We start from the raw sequence: 26786 nt of genomic DNA on the forward strand, positions 1-26786 counted from the left end.
AGCAGGTCACTTAACCCAGTTTGAAATGGTTCATCATCTATAAAAATGACCTGGAGAAGGAATGGCAAACCGCTCTAGTATCTTTGCTAAGAAAACTCCAAAATAGTCCTGAAGAGTTAAACATGATGGAAATGATTGAACAACACCACAATAATTAGTGATTTGGAGCATTTTTTCATGTGGTTATATAGAAATAGCTTCAGTTTCTTCCTTTAAGAATTGTGTATTCATATATAACCATTTGGCATCCTGTCTCATTTTAACTGTATTTTGTTAAAATTTTATGGAATCAAAACTGTCCATTTCTGTGGACCTTCTAAGATTCTCTCTATCCCTTTTCTGGTCTTGAACTTTCTACCCAGTGTTGCAAAAGATCTTTTCTTCATTTCTCCTCTAACTGGTTTTTGATGGAATCTTGTACATCTAGGTCTACCCATTTGAAGCTTGTTGAAGTACATGGTGTGAGATCTTGGTCTAAACCTGCTTTCTGCTAGACTGTTTTCTATTCTTCCCAGTAGTTTTTATCAAATAATGAGACCTTATCCCAAAAATTGATGTCTTTGACTGAATACCCCTCTTTTATCCTCTACCCAGAGAGCCATTTTCTGTAAAATGCTGAATCTGAAGGGAGAGGACTGAAATCCCAACTCTGCTACTTACTGCCTGTGTGACTCTGGGTATGGGCCCAGCCCAGTATCTTATCTATAAAATGAAGGGCTTGAACTAAATGACCTTTCACTTCTAGATCTATGCTGCTATGATCCCATCAACAGTCTGGCCGTATATGTAATATTCCATATCCATAGTTCCTTACCTCTGCAAAGGTAAGGAAGTCCATTTTCTCCTTTCTCTGAGAACAAACTTCATACAATACTTACATAGCATTCATTCAGTATTTTATTTTTGTTTCTCTCACTTACATGATTGTAGTCACTGTGGATGGTTTTCCTGGTTCTGCTTATTTCACTCTGCATCAACTTTCATGTAAGTCTTCCCATGATTCTTTAAATTCTTCTTATTAAATTCTTCATATACATCATGTCTTACAAGGTAGTAACATTCATTATGGTTTTGTACCACAAAACCAAACAATGGTTATCTATTCTATTTCTACTTCTTTACCACCAGAGAAAGCTCTGTAAAAATGGCTAATATGAAAATATGTTTCACATGATTTTACATGTATAACTGATAGATTGCTTGCTTTCTCAATGGGTGGGGGATGGAGAGAATTTGGAACTCAAAACTTTTTTTAATGAATGCTAAAAATAAAAAAAAAACAATTAAAATTTAAAAGAAAAAAAAAGTTCTACTCTGTATAAATTAGTTGATATGGAGCCTTTAAAAAATCATTGACTTCCTTGCCCATGCCAACAGCAAGATCTCTGGATTAAAGGGTACGAGTATTTTAGTCACTTATTATTTTTCAAAATAGACCAATTTTATTGTGTCCATCTTTCTGCAGCTTCTCCAACAGTGACTATTCCCTATATTCTGTCACCTCTGCCAGTCTGCTGGGTTTTCACAGTTTTTGTGAGCAAACCTTAAAGCCCTAGAGCAATAGGCATCATTATGGTACTACCTTGGTTACCAGCTTGCCAATTTTCCATAAAGCAAGAAAAGAAAGAAAAATACTGCATGTTTCTAAAGTTAACATAAAACTGCTGGGCCATACCTAGTAAACCCAAATCTAGAAATAAATCAAATATTGTAAAGGCTCTAACCACAGCCTCCTTCCAAAGTTCTACACTCAAGGTACTGATATCTTGAATTTGCAGCAGCATACCTTGACAAGCAGACTCTTTAGGGCTGCTATGTTCTCCAATGACAGACAAAAGGTCTCTGCATCCTTATGTACCACATCTCTCTCAAAATCTGTTTCTGGACTGTGATCCAGATCCTTCATACGGAGTAGGATCTGCTTCTTTGTGCTGACAAATTCCTTCCATCGGCTCTCCTATAAAAGCAAAGAAGTTATAGGGCACTCCATTAGTGAGTGAAACACAGACAGGAAAAGTGTCAAAAAGCAATTGTACCTTTGTTTCCAGTAGAACTGCCAGGTGATTTCTGAACTGGTTCAGCTCCTCTATGCTGAGCACTGAGTCACTGTGAAAGCTGTATGGGAGCACACAAAGAATCTTACACAATTTTTGGTCTTGTTCTTGAAGTAGTTTTTGTTCTTTCATCCTTTCTTCTTTCTGTTTTTTCAACTCTCTTATCTTTGTTTGAAGATCCTTCTCTAGCTTCAAGATGGTAGTCTCCTCTCCTTCCTGTGCCAAACAACAAAGAATCAGAGTAAAAACACTAAAAGTAACCTTGTCAGAAGTAAAGGAAGGACAAGTGAGAGAAATTCTCAGTTCAACTTATGAATTATCTCATAGCAACAAGGGTTTTTCAGAGTTTTTTTTTAGTTTCAGAGTTTTTTCAGGGGTTTTTCAGAGAGCATACTACAGAAGAAATTAGCAATATAGATATATTAAAGCATCAAAGACTGTTTTCGTCACATCTATAATTCTAGTTTGTTTTTTCAGAGGGAGGAAAGCAAGGCAATTGTCTTGAGGTCAGATTTGAACTCAGGCCCTCCTGACGCCAAGGCCAGTGTTCTATTCACTGCACCACCTAGCTGCCCTGTATAATTCTTGTTTAAAGGGAAACTGAAAAGAAGCTTGGTTTTGGTTAAGTATAGCTATAATGATCCATTTAACTTATATCTGATCTCCTTTAGGTAGGATAGCAATTTAAAACCTCTGGTTTTTCTGGCTTACTCTTGTTTCATCCACAAGCTATTTACAGCTTTGTCATATCCCTTTCTTCTGCCTGGTTATTTGTCTCTTTCTACTTTCCTCCTTTTTGTTTTTAAACAGTGCCATCCACTCCCCAGTTGGGATCTATGCCTGGAAAATTTCAGACTAATATCTTCATGTTTTCCAGTTGATTGGCACATTCTGCTTCTGATATCAGAAATATGAAACAATTGATAAATCAATGATCATATATTCAAAATTTACTTTGTTCCAGACATTATGCTAATCACTGAGAATACAAAGAAAAAGCGAAAACAGATTCTACTCTCAAGAAGCTTACATTCGAATGGGGGAGGCAACATGTATATAAATGCATAGGGCAAGAGAAATATCAAGTACATGGAAAATGATCTTAGAGGGGAAGGCTCGAACAGTTGGGGGGTGGGGGACAGGGGAACCAGGAAAAGTCTCCTGCAGAAGGTAGCTGGGGTAGGAACAGTATCCTAACCTCTGCTTCCACACATTAGTCTAGTTTTTTTCTGTGCTCCTTGGTTGGCTTAGGGGACCAAAGAGTCATCACTTCCCAGTTACCTAAGTACAGAGCAGCAAGGATGAGCTCCTGAAGCTATCTGAGCAAGTTTCTGTCAGCTGACTCAAACCTGAGATGACCTCAAGCCTTGTTGACACATCATTCTCCTGCTATGTTAAGCACATTTCCTTTGGCTACCTGTAGAATGTGTACAAGTGCTTCATGTTGTTCTAGTGTTGAACCTAAAATTACCAGGGGTCTGGCCTTAGGCAGACCAAGCCAAGAATAAATGGCATAGTCATTCAGGATTGGAACATAAAGAGCTTATTGAAATGAGGGTATGAGCAGTGAATACAGATGGAGGTGAACTCACACTGGCAAGATTTCTAGTGATACTTTTGGTGATAATAATAACAGCTAATATTTATACAACATTTTACAGATTGCAAAATACTTTACAAATGTCTCATTTTACCCTCACAACAACCCTGTCAGGTAGATGTTATTATTATCCCCATTTTACAGATGAGGAACCTGAGTTAGAGATTAAGTCTCCTGCCCAGGGTAACACAGCTAGGACTTGAGGCAGGATGTGAATTCATGTCTTCCTGACCCCAGCTACAGTGTACACATTTACTGTTTACACTTTTATGACCTCACAGAAAAAATGTTAACTACCATGAGTCAACATAAACAGCAAAAGAAGTCACAACTATCAACGTGGGAAAACTTGCTCGTGACCTCAGGCCATCCTGGCACCACACCTTCCTTATTCTGTTTCTGATACCTTGGGGCAGCTAGGTGGTGCAGTGGATAGAGCACCAGTGCAGGAGTCAGGAGGACCTGAGTTCAAATCTCACTTCAGACACTTGACACCCACTAACTGTGTGACCTTGGGCAAGTCACTTAATCCCATCTGCCTCATCCTGGACCATCTCCAGTCATCCTGATGAATATCTGGTCACTAGATTCAGGCAGTTCTGGAGGAGAAGTGAGGCTGGTGATCTGCACAGCCCTCCCTCACTCAAAACAAAGTCAAGTGCAAGTCATGCCATTATTTCTCTGGTGGCATGGTCCTCTTCAGCAACAAAGGACAAACACACACATATGGTACCTGTCCTGGGGTTGATGGGATCGTGGGATTCATGGTATTGCTTTGTCCTGCTACCACCTAGGACTGTTGGCCTCTTGTGAGTAAACTCCTGTAATTAACCTAATTAATCTTATTAATAATAAGCTGGTATGAACCCTTTTTTCTTTGGTATCTCAATATTCTCGTAGAGGGTATGCCACTCTACTATTGTCATAATTAGAGTAGGTAACACAGATGCTCCAATTGCATCATAAGAGAAGAACTTCATAGATGGAAGGACTACCAGACACCTAGTCCCATCTCCATATTCTAACTATGATAAAACTAAGGCCTAGATAAGTGAGTGACTTGCACAACCTCACACAGACAATAAATGACAGAGGTGGAATTTGAATCCCTGTCCCCCAACTCCAGATGAATTATGCTGTCTACCATACCATTCCATTATTTTCATATTTTTATGATGCTATTCAACCACTGAATTTTTGTGCTTATCTTCCCCCTCTCTAAGTCAGTTTCTTTCTGATTATATGAGAAAACTGAACTTGGCCCTGTGAATGCATGAATAACTCAATGTAAAACAATAATTAAATGTTTGTTATGTTCCAAGCACTATGCTAAGTCTAGACATTAGAGATAGTTAACCAGGATAATCCTTGTTCTCATGAAGTTAATATTTTACTGGTAAATCCAGAAGACAAAACAGACAGGGGCTTTCAGTTACAGGGTCAGAATAAAATCCTAGTAGTTCTTACAGCGCTTCACCAAGGCCTGCGTGTCTATGCTGAAAAGGCTATCAAACTGCACAAACCCTTTGATCCAGCAATACCATTGCTAGGTCTATATTCCAAAGACACAAAAAAAGAGAGTGGTGGAAGAAAAGAATCTATATGTTCAAAACTATTTATAACAGCTCTTTTTGTGGTGCCTAAGAATTAGAAATCAAAGGGATGCCTGTCAATTGGGGAATGACTAAAGAAGATGTGGTATATGATTGTGATGGAATATTATTGTTCTATAAAAGTGATAAGCAGGATGAGTTCAGAAACATCTGGAAAGGTTTACATGAACTGACGCAAAGTAAAGTGAGCAGAGCCAAGAGAACATTGCACACAGTAATAGCAACATTGTGCGATGAAGAACTATGAATGGCTTAGCTGTTCTGAGCAATACAATGATCCAGGACAATCCCAAAGGACTAATGATGAAAAATTCTATCCAACTTGAGAGAAAGAACAGATAGTGCTGGAACACAAACTGAAGCATGAAATTTTTTCATTTTTTCCCTTTCATTCTTTTTTTTTGAGTCTTCTTGGAAAAAATATAATAAGGACATGTTTTACATGATTTCACATGTATAACCTATATATGATTGCTTAACATCTAAGGGAGGGGGGATAGGGGGGAGAGAAGGAGGGATAGAAGTTAGAACTCAAAACTTTTTGCGAAATGTTAAAAATAGGGGGGGCAGAATCAAGATGACAGAGTAACAGCACACACTTTCTAGAGTGCTGTCCCCAACCCCAGTAAAATACCTGTAAAAATGGCTATAAACAAATTCTGGTGCTGCAGAACCCACAAAATGTCAGAGTGAAGCAAATCGCCAGCCCAAGACAGCCTGGAAGGTCACGAGGAAGTATCTATCATGCCATGCAGGGGGCAGGGTCAGTCCAGCTTTGGCTGTGTCAGCACAGACAGGACCTGAGCAGGCCTTGGGGAGACTCAATCTCCAGCACCTGTGCAAGTTTAAAGACTTCAAGACCCCAAAACTCAGAGGACAAGTTGGAAAGTCACTAGAAAAAGCCTGTGGGACCAGTATGAGAGAGCAGAGTGGTCTGGCTCTAGTCCCAGGGTAGCAGAGGAGGAAGGGAGTGGAGGAAACTGCAGCAGCCATAGCAGCAGCAGAGGCAGAGGCAGCAACTGTTTCTGGACCTTGTGGGATAATCACGTAGTTGACAGTACACCCCTCACCCCAACTGGAAGCAGAGATGTACCTTGACAAAGAGCTCAAAAGTCAAGTAAATGGTTGGGGAAATGAGCAAAAAGCGAAAAAGGAACTGGACTATAGAATCTTACTTGGATGATGAGGAAGACCAAAACATGAAAACAGAAGAAAACAAAGTCAAAGCTCCTCCATCAAAAGTCTCCAAGAAAAATTTGAATTGGTCTCAGGCCACGGAGGAGCTCAAAAAGGATTTTGAAAATCAAGAGAAAAAGAACAAAAATTGGGAAGAGAAATGAGAGTGATGCAAGAAAGTAATGAAAAATGAGTCAACTTCTTTCTAAAGGAGACCCAAAAAAATGCTGAAGAAAAAAACACTGTAAAAAATAGACTAATCCAAATGAGAAAAGAGATCCAAAAAATCGATGAGGAGAAGAATGCACTAAAAAGCAAAATTGGTCATATGGAAAAGGAGATCCAAAAGCTCAGTGGAGAAAATCATTCCTTAAAGATTAGAATGGAGAAGATGGAAGCTAATGACTTTATGAAAAATTAAGAAATTATAAAACAAAACCAAAGGAATGAAAAAATAGCAGACAATGTGAAATATCTCACTGGAAAAACAACTGACCTGGAAAATATATGCAGGAGAGACAATTTTAAAATTATGGGACTACCTGGAAGCTATGATAAAAAAAGAGTATAGACATCATCTTTCAAGAAATTATCTAGGAAAAATGCCCTGACATTCTAGAATCAGAAGGTAAAATAAATATTGAAAGAATCCACCGATCGCCTCCAGAAAGAGATCCCAAAAGGAATTTAGGAATATTGTAGTCAAATTTCAGAGCTCTCAGGTCAAGGAGAAAATACTGCAAGCAGCCAGAAAGAAAAAAAAAATTCTAGTATTGTGGAAATACAATCAGGATAACACAAGATCAAGCAGCTTCTACATTAAGGGATCACAGGGCTTGGAATATGTACTTCAGAAATCAAAGGAACTCGGATTAAAACCAAGAATCTCCTACCCAACAAAACTGAGTATAATACTTCAGGGAAAAAATGGTTATTCAATGAAATAAAGAACTTGCAAGCATTCTTGATGAAAAGACCAGAGCTGAATAGAACGTTTGATTTTCAAACACAACAATCAAGAGAAGTATGAAAAGGTAAAGATGAAAGAGAAATCATAGGGGACTTTACCAAAGTTGAACTGTTTACATTCCTACATGGAAAGATAATATTTATAACTCTTAAGACTTTTCTCAGTACTAGGGTAGTTGAAGGGATTATATGCATATAGACAGAGGGCACAGGGTAAGTTGAATAGGAAGGGATGATACCTAAAAAACAGAATTAAGGGGTGAGAGAGAAATACATTGGGAGGAGAAAGGGAGAAACAGAATGGTGCAAATTATCTCTCCTATAAAAGAGGCAAGAAAAGGCTTTTTCAAGGGTAGTGAAGAGAGGGGAGGTGAGAGGGAAAAAAATGAACCTTACTCTCATTGCATCTGGTTTAAGGAGAGAATAACATGCATCCTCAACTTGCTATGTAACTCTACCTTACACTACAGGAAAGTAGGGGAGAAGGGGATAAGTGGGGGTGGAGGGATGATAGAATGGAGGGAAAATGGGAGGAGGGCATAATTAGAAGTAAATACTTTTGAGGAAGGATTGGGTCAAAAAAGAGAATAGAGTAAATGAGGGGCCCAAAAGGATGAAGAGAAATATAGTTAGTCTTTCACAATATGCCTTGTATGGAAGTCTTTTGCATAACTACACATGTATAACATATATTGAATTGTTTGCCTTCTCAGTGGGGATGAATAGGGAGGGAGGAAGGAAGAGAAGTTAAAACCCAAAGTTTCATAAATGAATGTTGAAAATTTTTTTACATGCAACTGGCAAATCAGATATACAGGCAATGGGGTATTGAAATCTGTCTTGCCCTCCAAGAAAATAGAGGAGATGGGGATAAGAGAAGAGATGGGTGTGATAGAGGGGAGGGCAAATGGGGGAAGGGATAATCAGAATGCATGCTGTCTTGGGGTAGGCGTAGGAGAGAAATGGGGATAAAATTTGGAACTCAAAATCTTGTTGAAATGAATGTTGAAACCTAAAAATAAATAAATAAATTAGAATAAAATAAAAGCTAAAAATTGTTTTAACATGCAATTGGGGGAGAGGGGAATAAAGTAAAAAAATGTCCAAGTGTCTAGAGAATATACAGACAAAACAGATAGCAAGGTCCAGTCATGGCCATCTAACTAAAAGAACTGGAATTCATGATTTCTGTTCAGTGAAGTGGTGTGAAATCTGCCCCACAGTTGGGAAGGGGATGGGGATAAAAACACTCAGGTTCACAATCACCGTGAATAGCAGGCCCAAAGGTCAGGCCTGGTTGGTGTGGTGATTGAGGAAGGAGGGAAACTGATCAGAAAGGAGGTTAAAAGGGGAGAGAGCACTGACAGGAAGGCTGAAGAGGAGATCATCCTGGGATACCCAGAGAGCACTGACTAGAGCAAGGGAATGATTCTCAGAACCTACTCTGCACTACCCTGAAACACTCGGAGGGAACACAACCTTGTACCGTGCAAAATTTTTATTAATAATCTTGAGAAAAACATAGGAGGTATGCTTGTCAAAATTGCAGATCTCATGAAGGAAAGGAGAGAAAATACATTGGATGATAAAATCAGAATTCAAAAAGAGCTTAACAAATACAATAGGATGACATTGAAAAAAATAACTACAATATTTTTCACTTAGATTTGAACGTCTTCTTTACAAGTCCAAGATAAAAGTGAGACATGGAAAGATAATGGGACAGGCAGCTAGATGGCTCAGTGGACAGAGCATTGGGCCTGGAGTCGGAAAGACCTGAGCTCAAATCTGACCTCAGATATATATTAGATATTACCCTGGGAAAGTCACTTCATCTCTATTTGTTTTAATCCACTGAACAAGGAAAGAGCCAACCATTCTAGTATCTTTCCCAAGAAAGTCCCATGGTTGGTATGATCCACAGGATCACAGAGAGTTAGACACAACTGGTCAACAACAACAAATTCGAGTGACCAACAGGAATTGTTCCTCGTGGACTTTGGGAGTCTTTAGCACAAGCCATTGGGGGAAGCACTTGAAAGGATACCCTGAGACATTTCTGGAATTGCTTATGTGTACACATCATATGCCAGTTGTACTCCTGTCAACTCACGGCAAGTCAACTTGTAGTAGTTTAAAAAAAATTCTCTGTCTCTCTCCCCCCTCCCTCCTTCCTCTTCCTTCTCTTCCCTTGCCCCTCCCCTCCCTTCCAAAAAAGGGCCCCTGCTACCCAGTGTTGTAGTCCCCAACCTCATCGATTAGCTAGGAGAAGCAGACTGGCACACAATATCTAACTTAATGTAAGATAGCAAAGAGACCCCAGGAACAGTAGCCACAGAATCTGTTGTGCTTCAGCTGAGCAGAAAAGAAGAGGAGACTCACAAAAACTCTACATAGGAGTCAACCTGTCCAGTCAGGTCCCAGCAGCGCAAAGCCTGGAGCAATACTTTGTCCCAGCATGGGGCAGAAGAACTCAGGCCGTCATCGCAGTAGCTGCCCTGTCTTAGCACAGAACACAGCAGCTGACTCTGACTGAGTAGCAATAGATGCAGGCCCAGCCCTTGAGCAAGGACAGCCCGATGCCACAAGATGGGATAGTGGCATGTGCCACTGGAAGCAGGCCCCCTGGAGCTCCCTATTTACTGGAATATAAAACCGACTTCATTACTCCAGTACAATACCTAATGAGCATTCTTCCCCAAGGAGGGCTTAAAGACCAAAGGCGGGTGTTGTTGGGAGGTGAAACTATTTAACCAACCAGGCCAAAAGAAGAGGAGCCATTTCTCAGAGGCCTCTCATGGGTTGAAGATTTTGTATCTTCCTCCTACCTCCCCAGTAGTGCTTCCAGGGGTAGAGAGACTACTACAGTTGGGTCATGGAACACTAAGTGGGTGATGGTGTAAGGTAATTCTGTGATGAAAATGAATGACTGTAAAAATATCTTTGCTGTAGTACTGAACTTTCTGGTTTTACCCCTGATTACAGTCACCAATTTACAATGGTATCACCTATCACATGGACTTGATTGTTTAGTCCCCAGATTCTCCTGGGACACTCCAAAATCCAGTCACTCCTTCAGGTACCAGATACATTGTTTGATTTGGTGGTTTTTTCTTTTCCTTCTTTAGTGCCACCTCTCTCAGGATTGTTGAATATCAAATGTCAGGGTTTTAACCAGTAAAACTCTTAGTCTGGTGGTAGAAGGTCCTAAAGAAGACCTTAAAAACCTTTCCACCAAGGAGTGGAAATCAGAGCAATGTCCCAACCCCTACCCCTTCTTTAAAAAGGGTTGAGACAATCCTCAAGACTTGGTTGGCTTAGGGAAATAAAGGGTCAGGGTGTTAACATAATTTCCTGGTTTGTTGTTGTTTAGTCAGGTCCAACTCTTCATGGCCCCATATGGGATTTTCTAGCCAAAGATACTGTTGTGGTTTGCCATTTCCTTTTCCAGATCATTTTATAGATGAGGAACTGAGGTAAATTAGAGGTTAAGTGAGTTGCCCAGGGACACACAGCTAGTGAGTGTCTGAGGCCAGATTTGAACTCAAATCTTCTTAACTCCAGGTCCAGTGCTCTATCCACTGAGACACCTAGCTGCCTAAATTACTGGTCACCTATGTACAAAGCAACCACTAAGAGTTATAAGAGCTCTGTTGTTTGGTGGACCCTGAAAAACACCTCAGATAAGACAGCTTCTCTCTGCCCAATCAATTTGAGGTGTGTTCAATGCCCATCCTTCTCTTGCTATGACAAAGTAAATCTTCATATTTTAACTGTTGAATTATATACAATTGGCTCCTTTTGTTCCAATATTAAACCTAAACTACCAGGGGACTTGTCTGATGCAGGTCTAGCCAAGAATTGTTGAGTTTGAGCTGAGTCTTGAAGGAAGTCATGAAGGCAAACATGAGGAGGGAGAGCATTCTAGACATGGAGTGCAAAGGAGATAGAGCGCAAGATGTTATGATTAGCAAGTAAGCCAGTATGTCTAGCCCAAAGGATATGTAGAGGAGAGTAATATGTAAGATTTTAAAGTGAGGAAACAACAAGTTTATGAAGAAATTTAAATGCCAAACAGAACAGCTTACATATGATCCTAGAGCTAATAGGGAGCCACTGGAATTTACTGAGTGGGGGAAGGGTTCAGATCTATGCTTTAGAAAAAATGCTTTGGTAACTGTGTGAAGGATGAACTAGAACAGGGAAAGCCTTGAGGAAGAAAGATCAACTAGAATTCCAATTCTGAGGTACCACTTCACACCTATCACACTGGATTACATGACAAAACAAGAAGATGACAAATGCTCGAGAAGATGTGGGAGAGTTGGAACACTAATTCATTGTTGGTGGAGCTGTGAGCTGATCAACCATTCTGGAGAGCAATTTGTAACTATGCACAAAGAGCTCTAAAAATGGGCATACCCTTTGATTCAGGAATACCACTTCTGGGGCTGTATCCCAAAGAGATCATAAAAATGGGAAAAGGACCCACATGTACAAAAATATTTATAGCAGTTCTTTTTATGGTGGTCAAGAACTGGAAATTGAGGGAATGCCCATAAATGAGGGAATGGCTGAACAAGTTGTGAATGTAATGAAATACTACTGTACTATAAGAAAGGATGAACAGAAAGACTTCAGAAAAACCTGGAAAGACTTATATGAACTGATGCTGAGTGAAGTGAGCAGAACCAGGAGAACATTGAACACAGTAGTAGCCACAGTGCGAAAGAACTGTTTTTGATAGAATTAGTCCTTCAGAGCAAGGCAAGGACCTAAAACGTTTCCAAAGGACTCATGAGACAAAATTTCATCCACATCCAGAGAAAGAACTATGGAGTCTGAATGTAGATCGAAACATACTACTTGCTCTCGTTTTTGTTTGTTTGTTCTTTTCGTGGTTCCTCCCATTGGTTCTAATTCTTCTTTACAACATGAAATATGTGAACATATGTTTAATATGAATGTATATGTAGAGCCCATATCAGATTGCATGCTCTATTGGGAAATGGGGAGACGAAAGAGGGGGAGAAAATTTAGAACTCAAAATCTTATGGAAGTGAATGCTGAAAACTTAAAATAAATAAATAAATTTTAAAAAGAAGGCTGTTGCAGTTTTTTAAGTAAAAAGTGATGGGGTTTAAAGCAGGAAGGTGATTTTGTGAGTGAAAAGGGGCATAATGGAGTCATACATAAGAGATATTGTGGGAACTGACGTGACATTTGGCAACTGATGACACCAAAGTTGCATGACTGAGTGACTGGGAGAATGCTGGTACCCTTGACAGCAATGGGGAAGTGTAAAAGAGGAATAAGTTTGGAAAGAAAAATGATGAGTTCTGTTTTAGATATATTGAGTTTAAGATGTTCAATAGGCAGATGATGATGCAAGACTGGAGAGATCAAGAGGGATGTTAAAATTAGACAATTAGATGTTATGGATGGTAATTGAACCCATTAGAGCTGCTGAGATGACCAAGTGAGACAGTGTAGAGAGAAGAGATGAGAGAGCCAAGGACAGATCTTGGAGGACACCCAATTAATAGGTAAGACACAACGCAATGTTCAGCAGAGTGAGAAGGAACAGCCAGATAGGTAAGAGAAAACTCTTACTGTCAGGAAAATGCAGAGAGGAAAGAGTATCCAGGAAGTGACTGACAATGTTAAAGGCTGCAGAGATGTCAAGAAGGATGAGGATTGAGAAAAGGCCATTTGACAATTAAGAGTTCATTGGTAACTCTAGGCAGAGTAGTTCCAACTGAATGATGAGGTCAGGAGTAAGAATGCATCAGGTTTAGAAGAGAATGAGAAGAAAGCAAATCTAGGTCCTATACGCTATAGATGGCTTTTTCAGGTTTAGCTGAGAAGGGGAGGAGTGACACCAGATGACAGCTGACAGGGATAATAGACTCCAATGTCCATACAATCAGAGTCATGATTTCCTCCCAGCCTGATGTAGTTATTTTCCTTTGCCTCATTAAAGGGGTCATCCCCTGATTACTACTTAAACAGGCCTATTCACTGAATGGGGTTACCTCATCCTAAGTGAGTACCCGAATAGACCTTGGCCCCTTTAGGCCAAGGTCTCCCATTACATCCTGGGCCATCTCCAGTCACTCTGATAAATGTCTGGTCACCAGATTCAGATGGCTCTGGAGGAGAAGTGAGGCTGGTGACCTGCACAGCCCTCCCTCCCTCAAAACAAAGTCAAGTGCAAGTGACATCATCATTTCTCTGCTGGCATGGTCTTCTTCAGCAACGAAGGACAAACACAAGAACAGCAATCTGAGTCAGCCTTTTCCACAATTATACCACTTCTAACACTTAAGAAAACAAGAAAAAACAGGGATCCAAGTCAAGGATATTAATTAATTGCCTCTAGGTCAGGCAATAGTAATCAGGATCTGGTGCTAACTTCCAGGTGAAACTCACGTATGTACCCTGACATAACTTAACTCCTCCTAGTGAGAAGGGCAGGGAGCATTTCAAGTACATGATCAGACTTCCTTATCCCTTTGTGTTATTTAATCTGTACTTTTCATTATTCTAGCTCCACCTCATTTTAGTTTTATGTTTGGATTCTAATCTGTAGAGGGAACATGACAAAGAGTTGGGTCTGAAGTCAGGAAGCCTCAAGTTCAACCTCAGACACTAGCTTTGGGGACCTGGGCAAGTCACTAAAACCTCTGAGTGCCTCAGTTTCCTCAACTGTAAAATGTGTATAATAATGGCACTCACCTCCCAAGCTTCTTGTGAGGATCAAATATTTCATATATTTGATATATACATACATCATATTATATATTATGTATATTATGATATATATAATATATATTGTATATTATATATACATATATATATTATATAGCACTTAGCACAGTGCCTCAAACATAGCAGGCCCTTAATAAATGCTTATTTCCTTCCTTCCTAGTGGACAGAGTGATGGAATTAAAAAGTCAAGAAGACCTGAGTTCAAATCCTATCTCAAACACTCAATAACTATGTAATCTTGGCAAGTCGCTTGTTATGTTCTCGGAACAATATAGAACAATCTGTCAATACAAGGAGTTTCCTCGTTGGTTGCTCCTTACACCAATGAAATCACATGACTAGACCCCATCCCCCCAAAATTTAACTTCTTGTCTCCTGGTACTGGTCTTTGTTGTGTTCTTCAACCAATTGATACCTGATCTGGGCTGCTTTGGAACTGGATACAGCAAAGCCTCAGGTTCTCAACTTGAGATTTTGTATACTGGTGGTACCTAGCTTAATCTAATTTATTTGTATTATCATAGGATCTGTATTATTTATGCTTGTATTACCATAGTATATCCATATCATATATATATTATAGCATCTTCATAGTATAATAACGTAATTGTTTTAGTTCTCTGACAATCCTGCATCACTCCCAATTGGAGGTTTTCAGCATATCATGAACCATAAAAAAACTGTGAAGCAGACTTTTTTCTAGTGTCCTGTCATATCAAAGGGAAGCATCACCCTTCACCAGCCAAAGAATCATCTTCCCCAAGGAGCTCTGACTCTGTCTTTCACCTCAATAGTCATTCACTCAGCTGCAATCCTAGAGGGATACAAAGGGCCCTTCCCTAGCTTCTAATGAAATTGGAATGATAAGACATGTTCAAAAAATACTCATTTATCATGTTTTGTCTTAGTTGTTAACTAAGTTCAAACCAAATGCTATAGGAACAAAAAAGAGAGATGGGGGGCAAAAATCAGGAAGAGCTTTCTAGCAGAGGGCATTGAATGACAAGGAGAGGAAGTAGACAGATATGAGGACATTATAGATGGAAAAAGAGCCTGAGCAAAGAAACAGAGTGGGGAAAAGAATACAAAATATGAAAAGGCAAGTAACTTTGATTGAAATATAGGGTGCGTGAAGTGGAATGGTAAGATACATGATTGGAAAGGGGCATATCAGCTGAAAGCTTTGAACGCCACACTAAAAAACTTAGACTTTAGGTAAAAGGTTGAAAAAGTTTTTTTAAGCAGGGGAGTGACATGTTTAGAGCTGTGTGCGTGCGTGTGTGTGTGTGTGTGTGTGTGTTCGTCCTTCGTCGCCAAAAAAGACCATGCCATCAGAGAGATAATGACATGACTTGCACTTGACTTTGTTTTGAGTGAGTGAGGGCTGTGCAGGTCACCAGCCTCACTTCTCCTCCAGAGCCATCTGAATCCAGTGACCAGATATTCATCAGGATGACTGGAGATGACCCAGGATGAGGCAATTGGGGTTAAGTGACATGGTCACACAGCTAATGAGTGTCAAGTGTCTGAGGTGAGACTTGAACTCAGGTCCTCCTGACTCCTGCACTGGTGCTTTATCCACTGCACCACCTAGCTGCCCCTATGTCTAGAGCTATGCTTTGGGAAGAGGACTAAAACTGGTGTGTAGTATTGAATAGAAAAGGGAAGCATTGGAAACTAAGAGAAATACAACAAGTCCAGACCCTGAACCAGCATGATGGAGGTAGGAAGGAAAGGAAAAGGATGGGAGAGATGGTAGAGTGCTTTGTTATATGATTATATGTGAGGCACAAGAGAATAAACAAAGGCAGACAAGGTTTTGACATTGAGCAGGAGAGAGGTGATAGTGGTCTTGTTACCAGATTAAAAAGGAATAAGTTTAGGAGGGAAAACTTCAGTTCTTCACATACTGAATTTCAAGTAATGGCCAGATTTCTGAAATGGCTATGTCTTGCAAGCAGATGGAAAAGTGGACCTGAAGTTCAGAAGGTCAGATAGAGCCACAGTTTTAGATTCAGGGATGGCCTAGTCTTGATCCTCAGCATCAACCATTGATAACTAAATCTTTAGATACTGTATTTAGTATAAGGGGTATCTAGGTGGTACGGTGGATAGAGCACAGGCCCTGGAGTCAGGAGGACCCGAGCTAAAATCCAACCTTAGATGCTTGACGCTTACTAGCTGTGTGACCCTGGGCAAGTCACTTAACCCTGACTGCTTTGCCAAAAAAAAAAAAAAAAAAAACTTACCAGAAATGGTTCCAGTTTTAGTTCTTTGATCAGAGTGTCCTGCTCTTTTCGAAAATAATCAATTCTTCTTAGGTGCCATTCCTTCATGCTTTTTTCCTCTGCAACCATCACATCCAGCATTTTCTATAGCAAAAGAGAATCGGTCAATAGAACAGTAAAAAGTGATCAGTGGTTTGAGGGAAATAAGGGGGAAAAAATAACTCCATAGTATTTCAAGAAGAGACGATCCTTAAGCACAGACAAAGTCTATGATGTCAATGCTAACAACTTCACAAAAGTCAAAATGGCAGTATACATCCGGTGTCAGCAGATGTGAAGTCAAAGCCCTGAGGCCACAAAGGAGATCACAGTTGCACTCACTTGGACACGCTTAAGCCGTTGATCCTCTGGAACCCCGACTGAATCCCAGATTTCTTGAAGTTGGCCGAAAGCTTTATGGAAACAGGTTGTTGAGTCCTCTATCAATACTTCACTAAATAGAAAAAAGATTAAAATAAATGAACCTGTCAGATCAACCAGTGTTGTCAAGACTGGAGGCAATATTTATAACGCCAAAAAAATAAAAAGCATCACATCAACTCATGGAAATCAAGTCATTCTGATCACAGGAGTAATTTACTTCTCCACCTACAATCCAGCCTCCAAGATGTTCTTATGGTAATAATGACTCGATAAAAGAAGAAAAGGAAATGTCCATCCAAATGATAGCTGCCCTTGAGGGGGTCTTTAAACTTTTCAAAGCACTTAATATGCAAATTTCTCATCAGATCCTCACAATGACCCTATGAAGCGGCATGACAGACATTATTTTCCTCTTTTTATAGATGAGGTAACTGAGGCTTGGAGAAGGTATATGACTTGCCCACCAAGTCATAGTCCTAAAGAGATTAAGTGGTCAAAGGATGTAAACTAACAGTTCTCAAAAGAAGCACAAATACTAATAGCCATTTGAAAGATTGTTCCACATCACTAAAAAGAGACATGTACATCAAGAAAACTCTGAGGTTTCACTTTACGCCCAGCAAAGTGGCAAAGATGACAAAAGCTGGAAATACAAACGAAAGGCACTTTAATACACTGTTGCTGTCTTTGTTGCTATTGGAGCTCTGATTTCGCCCAACAGTTTTGGAAAGCAATTTGGAATTGTTACTTCAAAAAAGCAAACAATATATACAATGACAGTAATGTGAGCCCAAAAAAACACAAAAAGAATGTTGTATAACTTTAATGACAGCTTGGCCCCAGAAGAGACTTCATCTTTTTTGTTTTTGTTTTCTTTTGAAAAAGTATTAAATGACTATTAAGGAAAAGTGCACCTACCATCAGATACCATTGCTCTATTAATTGATTTTCTTGAGCTGATTTTCCTTTTTAAAAAAACCAATTCTTTGTTATAGGTTCCTCCAGGTAATCTCCCTATGCCATCCTTCTCCACCCCTTCCACCCAACAGTAAATCAGAACAGTTTCTGAAGCACTCTATAATCTTTTCTATGGATTCTCATTTGTGTTATAATCAGCTTTTGTATAGTTATCTAACAATCTGGATGTTATTAGGAAGATCATAAAACTATCTATACCCTGCGGCCTAGGGATACCATTAATGGACGTCTACCCCAATGAGAGGGAAATGTTCTGTCTGTCTATCTATACTGCTGCTACAAATATTTTATGTGTGTATGTATATAAACATTGATAGCAGCATTTTTTTATGATGGGAAAAAAAACTGGAAACAAAGTGGATACCCAGCAGTTGGGGAATGATTACACAAATTGCAGTATGTGAATGGAATGAAATATTATTATGCCATAAGAAATGTCAGAAGAATACACAGAGACTAAAGAATGTTAAAGAAGACAACCACACTCATGTGCATGGCACATACCTTAGCCTACCACTTAACACATTCCCACATTTAATTTTATCCTACAAAATTCTAAAGAAATACAGGTATATGACTAGATTTTTTCTAATTAATAAACTGCAAGCCCTTTCTCATTAATCAGGTAACTCAAATCACTAGTTCATTAAACTAGAGCAATTTCTTTTCCAGAGAGTAGTCATTCATACCTCTCTCTATATTAAGCGTCTTAATCTCCATCACTTAACATGGTAAATATTAAAATTACTGAACATATAACTTATTACAAACTAAATCACTAATAAAACAAAGACTTAGTATTTATAATATTTTCATTGTCACAGCTATAGTCTCCTCAAATCATCACTATTATAACAAATCACTTCTAAAAACATAATTTCACCCTTCAGTTCACTCCAGATACTGAAAGTCTCTCAAAGATCTTGTTCATATTTCTCCTCAAGATTAGAGTTAAACTCAGTCTCTCTTGAAAATAAACTATGTTAATCTTTTTTTTCAATTCTCTTTTAGGCCTAACAGGAAATATTATTTGTAGACTGCACCATCAGCAGCCAATTTCTCAGTCTCTTCAAAGAATTCTACTTATCTTTCTTTATAATCTAACAGTTGAGATGGTTCTGAAGAAAGTTTCTCATGTTCTTTCTCTCTGTCTTCTCCAGTTTCTATCATAAATCAATGAGGAAACATATTTTCTCACTAACTCAATCAGTAAGAACCTCTGAATGACATAACTGTAATTTTCCAACTTTCAACACAAATTTGCCTTCTCTCACCTGTTATTATTCCATTTGGCCCTTAAAGATACAGTATCGATTTATACCCTTCATGGAAGACCTTGGTGAAACAGGTGTTATACTTGTATTAAGTGATAGAAAGCAAAATAAGCAGAACTAAAAGAATAACCCCCACTAAAACTACAAAAGTGTAAAGGAAAAAAAAAACACCAAAAGACTTAAGAACTCTGACTAATATGGTGTCCATTTCTGACCCCAGAAGATCAATCATAAAATATGTCTCCCCTTCTCAGCAGAAAAGTTATAGACTATAAGTACAGAAAGAACATGTTGCCAGACAGCAAATGTATTGGCTTATTTTGCTTAACTGTACTTCTCTATTACAATAAAGGTCTCTGCTGGGTGAGGGTGCAAGATTTCCTAGGATAGTGATAGAATGTAAGGGGGGTAGGGAAACTTCAAAACCCAAAGAAACTAAGAAATGTGGTGATAGTTATACTGTGCGATTTGAAAAAAAATACATATGTCCTAAATTTTAAAAATATGTATGCTAAAAGGCAGAGGTAGAATTTTGTTCTCTCCTGAGGGTCTTCTTGTTTGGGAAAAAAACCAACGTCATTAATTTCCCCCCTTTGGCTTAGAGAAGAGCTCAGAAAACACTTGTACTTTTCCCCACTTCCCCCTGCACTCCCTCCCCCCAGGCTCTCTCACTTTTTCTGAGGGCTGAGAAATCCAGAAATTGCCTCTCTTTTTCTCTCTAACCAGGGGCTCTAATGCACCTCAGCAAGAAGAGTCCCACCAAACTTTGGAAAGGTACCCTATCTTATCTTCCGTGAAGGTACTTTCACTATAAGTAGCAGGCTCAATTTCTGTCCTGCTCAGGTGTATTTTTTTTGCACTCATAAATTTCAGACCTATTCATATCCTTTCTGCGCATGTGTCTTCTTTGCCTGACTAGGTAATGCATGTTTTATTAGGAACTGTTAAAGCCAAGTTGCTAAAGGAAGGTAGTTAATTGACTGAACTAATTATTTTGGTGAAAAATGACATGCATGCTTGTTTGTGAGTAAAAATATCCCCAATATGATCAATGCATATTTTAATTATGTATACTTAATATATTTGCACATTTGCATTCTAAAGAAAGATTTCTGAGAATATGAGTCACTAGGTACAATCTGCCAACATACACAATTTTCAAAGTTAAAAAAAATCCCAACTTCAAGAGACCTTTTGGCATGTGCATAAAGAAGCATGTAACTGGAAGAGTATCATCAATGACAACTTATCCAGAGCTCAGTATCCTCATCCAAAAAAATGAGGTCACCATGAGGTGGCTCTGAAGGTTCTTTCTAGCACCATCACTCTGATTTCAAGCAAGTTGGGCACCCAACTTTGACCCAAAAAAAGGCCTTCATATAGTTTGTAAAATGACAAGAATTGATCTATGGACCCTTCTGAAAGTCACTGGAATAGGGTAGGGTAGGAAAGATAACAAATAGCATGCTATATCAGATTTGACAGTCTTTAGCACAGAAGTGCTATGTTACTACTCTCTCTGGAAGTTTACTAGCAAAGCTACTCGAGTTTTCATTTCTCATTTTTGTTCTTATATACTCAGTAAAGTTTGCATGAATTTTTATTCCTATATAATGACATAGATGATCTCTACTTGAAATCAAGGTCATCTAAGCTGAATCCCTCAACTATCCTCCTCAGAACTCATCAGTATCTTTGTACATTCTCTCTTATCTTAGAGAAGTGGCTTCCCCTTCCACCTATACCTTTGATAGTTTCTTCATTCACCTCCCCTAATACCCTCTTCAATTTATGACAATTTTTCTTGCATCTTTAGTCTCTCCCAGTTATAAACATTCTCATGTCTCCTTGGCATTAAAAAAAAAACTCCTTTGACACTAATTCAAAGTCCAATGACTTCTGGAGAAGGACTGAGATAATTCACCTCTTTCCTTTGGAGACCATGGGTATAGGAATATTGTATACGCTACTATCAGACTTGGTTGGTTTAGCTGAACATTTTTTTTCTTTTTTATTCTCTGTTACAATGTATATCTTGGCTGGCTGAGGGCTGAGATGAGGAGAGGACGTTTTGGAAACAACAAAAATGAACTCTTTTTAAAAAATCCAGTGGCCTTGTCTCAGGACCGCATCCTTCTGACTCTAATGTGTGGCATTACTGACAGCTCCAATCTTCTTAATATTTTCTTCTACTTTCTTTTACCTGCCACTAAATTATCCCAACTCTTCATTCCTCGTGCTCTTATCCCCCTTAACATTGTAGACATTGATCAAGTCTACATGCATAGCCTCTTCTATTTTTTGATATAATCCACTCTCACTATAATTTCTCACTAAGACCTCATCCCCAAACTCCAGATCCACATTTCTTCAAAGTATTACAACATTTTAATTGGAAGGAACTTCCTTCTATCTGAAGGATTAATTCCACCTGCAAGATTCTCAGCAAACAGCTATCCAGGGGAGAGATAGTAAGCACTTAAATTTGGTATTTCTTACCTGCATATCCCACAAGCATTTCAAAAATCTATGTATCTAAAATCTAACTAATCATCTTACTCCAAAATCTGGTTCTTTCTCCTGACTTCCCCACTCTCAGTCACCTAAGACAGAAAGACCATATGATTGCCTGCCATAGCACAATATACAGGATGTCTCAAGTCTAAGTGCAGTTTTAAGATAAACTGCACTAAAATTTGGTGGACCTACTTAAATGTGAATTTCCATTCACTTCCTTATTCCCTACATTCAAGCAATCAAACACCATAAGCTGTTAATCTGAACTCTAAAATATTTCCTGAGGCTGTGCTTTCCTTTTCATTCTGACAGTTAAGACCATCTTACATGAACTATCATAACAGCTTCTTAAATCTCCTTATCCTCATCTGTCTTACACACTGCTACTAGATTAATTGCAAGGCATCTGAAAGATGGGGTTGAAATGATTATATGACAAAAAAAAAAAGACCACTATGCAGAGGTTGGAAGAACATGATCTAGTAAACATATCCTTTTCAGATTATAATTCAATAAAATTACATTCAATAATAGGCAATGGAAAGAGATTAAAAATTAATTGGAAACTAAATGATCTAATCTTAAAAAAAATTGGTCAAAGAACAAATTATAGTACAATCAATAGTTTCATTAAAGAAAATGACAACAATGAGACAACATATCAAAATTTATAGAATGCAGTCAAAGCAGTACTTAAGGGAAAATTCATATCTCTAATTACTTACATCAATAAGATAGAGAAAGTGTAGATCAATGAATCTGGCATGCAACTAAAATAAACTAGAAAAAGAATAAATTGAAAATCTCCAATTAAACACTAAACTGGAAATCCTGAAAATCAAAGGAGAATTTAATAAAATTGAAAGTAAGGAAGAACAGGATCCAGAGAAACAACTCTGGATGCATATTAAAAACCTCCCTTTCAGTTTCTCTAAAATATTAAGAAATATTTCCAGATTTGCCATTTTGGGGCAGGTAAAGTCAAGAATAAAAGGTCTGTCTTAAGGCCTACTATTTCCTGTTTCAGGTATGATGCAGCCTATTCATATGTACCATGGATCTCTCCATTTTCCTTATACAGTATTGATAATAATTTTCATTTCTTCAGAAACTAGTGTACCATGCTCCATAGCTAATAAAAACCCTGGGAGATGACTTGTACATATTAAAAAGATAGGTCTTAGTTTCAGGGATAATTTTGGGTCATTCAAAGAACTCTGAAATTTCTCAAAGGCATTCTTATACTGTTCAACTCTAGGCCCAACTCAGTGTCCATTTGTCATTTTTTTTTTTCAAGATCTATAAACTGATGAACAGTTCTACAATTTGTCCAGTTATCATACTCCGGGCAATCAACATTTTTCATCGATTTCATTTTTCCTGTGTTCATGATTAGGCCAAAAATTTTTGGGGTTATGATGGATCTCGATCAGCAGACTGAACACCTGCAGTGTTCAGAGGCTTAATGCAACCAGCACGTCATCAGCAAACAGGAGCATCTGGACCTCATCATCTCTAGGAAATCCTCCTTTTTAGATGAAATCTATCTGCAGTTGGATCACCTCCACAACAATGTTGAACACCTGTGGTGAGCACACATCTTCCTGACACTAATGATCCTCTGATCATTAATATAAGGTCATTGCAACTACAGTGCAATAGACAAGGTTTGGGTTGCCACCCTTCATGTTTGTTGAACCCAAGCATCTGAAATTCTTGACTTACATTGAGAATTTCACCTCTCAGAAGAGAAGGCAATAAAGAGAACCCCTCAAGTTTTAACATGATTGGTAAAGTCGGATTGGAAGGTGGCAAGACAAAATTTGATGTTTGAGAATATCCTCACGTGTCAAAGAAGTCAAGTCTCCACTACCACAAACAGAAGCAGAAACACAATTTCAGACAAATACGCCTATATAAGCAATTAGCCTAGCACACAGTAAGCACTTAACAAATGTTTGTTGACTTAACTCCTGATGACAGGAAGGGAAAAAAAAAAACGTGGGGGTCTGGGAGCACTACATTAGGTTCCAAAACAAGGAAAGCAACAGATGCATTGTATTTAATCAACAAGAATTTATCAGTTGACTAATATGAGCTAAACATTGGTCAAATCACACCACAGTACTGACTGATCCATCCTAAAAATGTATTGTCTTTCTGGATATGCATGTATTAACTTATCAGTCAAAAAGGGAATGGGGCTTCAATCAATGACATATGAGAGATTAGAAAAAAAACACAAAAAACTAGAGATATTGGCCTGGATAATATTCATAGACCATTACACTCAAATATCTTAAGGGCTGTCAGAGAGATTAATCTGCTTTACTTAGCCTCACAGAGAAGCTACAGAAAAACTGAGTCTAGTTCACAATTAAATTTATACAATGATGGGACGGGCTAATTCAGGAAACAGCAGTGAGCTCTCTGCCAGTAGGGATCTTCAAGGAGAAGTCTAATCATCTCTTTTCAGGAACATGATAGCGGAGTTTTGCTTTAGAATAGACAGAAGTCTCTGGGACCCCTTCCAAGCACAGGCCTCATTCCATTATTTCTCTTCTCCAAAGTCATTCTTAGTACCCCATAGCTAAGTAATCACAGACCATGTGGTTCCAGCGTACGACCTTCTTCACAAACCACGTTCAGTTAACGAACACTTATGAAGCACCACCTTTGTGCCAAGCACTGTGCTAAACTCTAGGGACAGAAAGGGAAGACTACTCTCAAGGAGGTCATTATCTCCCAATTCCCTCACTCTCCCTCCTTCAAAATTCCCCGATTAGAAAACCCTCCTCCTTCATGCCTACTGAAGTCCTGCCTGTTCCCCAAAAGCCAAGGGGTACCCTCTTCCATGAAGCTCTGGCACCCTCGTGCTCACCGGCCCGCCACCGCTCTGCACCTTTCCCCCTCACACAACGTAGAAATCTGTTCCCGAAAGCCAAGGATGGAGCAGATGGAACTGAAGAGAAGCAAGTCCCCTTCATTCAACCGACAAGCATTTCCTAAGTGCTTACCAGGAGCCAGGCCCTGTGCTAAAGGCTAGCTTATTTCAGGTTTCTCTCAAAGCCCCTCTCCATCAGAGCTCCTCGCGCCCTCCCCAGGCCCTTGGGCCAAGATGGCGCCATTCCGGGACGCCGCCCCTAAGGCTCCACTTTGGACCTCACCTGCTTTTCCTCATGGCTGCTGTTTAGGGCCCAGGCTCTACTCCAGCGAAGCTAAGCACGTGTCCCCGCCAGTTCCAGTCCAGCTCCGTCTGGTCCTGGATATCTCGCTTCACGCCCGTCTGGTCAACGCCAGCTCCCGACAAAGTTTCCTGAAGCCCCGCTGGCCTAGTCCCTAACGCAGCCTCGATTCCTGGCAAAGCTTCCACGAAAGCCCATCCACTCCCTGAACGGGCCCTAATTCTCGGCAAAATTCCCTAAAAAGTTTGTCCGGCCCTAACTGACAAAGTTTCCTGAAAACCGACCATGACAGCGCGAGCCTCCAGTCACGACGCTCTCGCTGAAGCCGTTAGGGAAGAGCCACGCTCTGGTTCAAAGTTCAAACCTCCCAGCGGGGCGGAGCCTCCCTGAAACTGGCGCGCCCCGCCCCTTCCGCAGAGGGCGTGGCGAGAGGCTTCGGGAATTTGGGGGCGGGCTCTAAGGGGAAAGACCAAATCGAGAAAAATCACTCAGAGGAAGCGTCACTCAGAGGAAGCGTCACCCAAAGAACGCTGAGAATCTACGTGAAAGGAAAGCGGTTGTCCAGCTGAAGAAGTAACCCACCCCAAGAAACGCAGGTCTGATGGAAACGGAAGCAAAATTAAGTATTCTTACCAAAGCACTCTTTCCAGAAGTGCTTTACCTGAGAGAGGTCAGGGAGGCTACGGATGCGGAACGGGTGAATGAAGGAACGAAGGAATGAGTCTTTTTGAAGGCTTACTGTGTTCCAAGCACTGGGAATTCAGCTCAATCTATTAAAAATCACCTAGGTAGAAAGCGGCAGAGTTGGGTTTTCTGGTCAGGGTACCACTTTTTAGGAAGGACGTTGATAAACTGAAAAAATAGGCTAAGATTTCTGTGCCTCAGAGAAATTCATGCTATAGATAAAGAAATTTGAAGACAGATCAGGAAAATAACCACAAGATGGACCTCACACAGCTTCAGGGGCATTTTAACCATCAGTAAATAAGGAAGATTTATAGAAGTGAATAATCATTTACAATCAAGGTAGTCAGATGCATTTGCACTTATCAAAGGAAATCAAAATAACACTAATGTTTTTTAAAGAGAACAGAATGGAATGGACAGATACTGACCTTTGAGGTCAGAGAGAAATCATAGAATGTATTATGGCAAAATACTTCCCTCAAGATCCATATCTTGAGACAGCTAGGTAGCAAGTGGATAGAGCTCTGGGCCTGGAGTCAGGAAGATCTGGGTTCAAATAAGGCCATACTCATTTCAAAGCTATGTGACGTGGCTGTCTCAGTTTCATCTGTAAAATGGGGATAATCATATTACCTATCTCCCAGGGTTGATGTGAGAATTAAATGAGTTCATGCTTATTCAACATTTTGTAATCTTCAAAGTGCTATGTAAATATTCACTCCCTCACCACATCATCCCACTTCATACCCCAACTCCCACAACCTCAAACCAAGAGAGAACTGGGAAATGACTCTGAAAGGGTCTTTCATTTCAGATTTTGCAAAAACTCCTGACTTTCGCATGATTCTTTCAATCTTCCTTAATTTTACTGCTTTCTTTCTGAAATTACTTATAATTGATCCTGTATGATATATACAATGTGTGTGTGTATACAGACATACATACATGCATACATACATACATACATACATGTCTTGTTTCTACTTATTTGTGTTTGCAAATTGTCTCCCCCACTAAAATGTGAGTTAGTTCCTTGATAACAAGGACTGGATCCCCCTCCTTTTCTTTGTTTTGCCAGAGCTTACCACAGTGTCTGGCATATAGCAGATGCTTTTTTTTTGATTATTATTTTTAGCATTCTTTTCTTTTTAATTTCTGAGTTCCATATTCTCTCCCTCCCACCCTTTCCCAACTCACTGACAAAGCAAATAATATATCAAATGTTAAATCATGCTAAACATATTTCCACATTGGCCATATCATAGAAGGAAGGAAGGAAGGAAGGAAGAAAGGAAGGAAGGAAGGAAGGAA

The 26786-nt window shown here is 39.4% G+C and overlaps 1 protein-coding gene across 1 annotated transcript in view; it reads right to left on the reverse strand.

The window, feature by feature from the left end:
* LOC140515151 (protein regulator of cytokinesis 1-like) overlaps nucleotides 1-25174 on the reverse strand; it is a 38500-nt gene extending 13326 nt beyond the window's left edge. The window contains exons 1-5 of the mRNA XM_072625699.1: nucleotides 24771-25174; nucleotides 16793-16904; nucleotides 16433-16555; nucleotides 2037-2270; nucleotides 1787-1957 (exon numbers count right to left, since the gene is read on the reverse strand). Coding sequence (XP_072481800.1) covers nucleotides 1787-1957; nucleotides 2037-2270; nucleotides 16433-16555; nucleotides 16793-16904; nucleotides 24771-24784 — 654 coding nt within the window. The 5' untranslated portion in view covers nucleotides 24785-25174. The remainder of the gene's footprint in view (nucleotides 1-1786; nucleotides 1958-2036; nucleotides 2271-16432; nucleotides 16556-16792; nucleotides 16905-24770) is intronic.
* Nucleotides 25175-26786: the final 1612 nt, after the last annotated feature.

Source organism: Notamacropus eugenii, chromosome X (assembly GCF_028372415.1).
Source record: "Notamacropus eugenii isolate mMacEug1 chromosome X, mMacEug1.pri_v2, whole genome shotgun sequence".
Lineage (NCBI taxonomy): Eukaryota > Metazoa > Chordata > Mammalia > Diprotodontia > Macropodidae > Notamacropus > Notamacropus eugenii.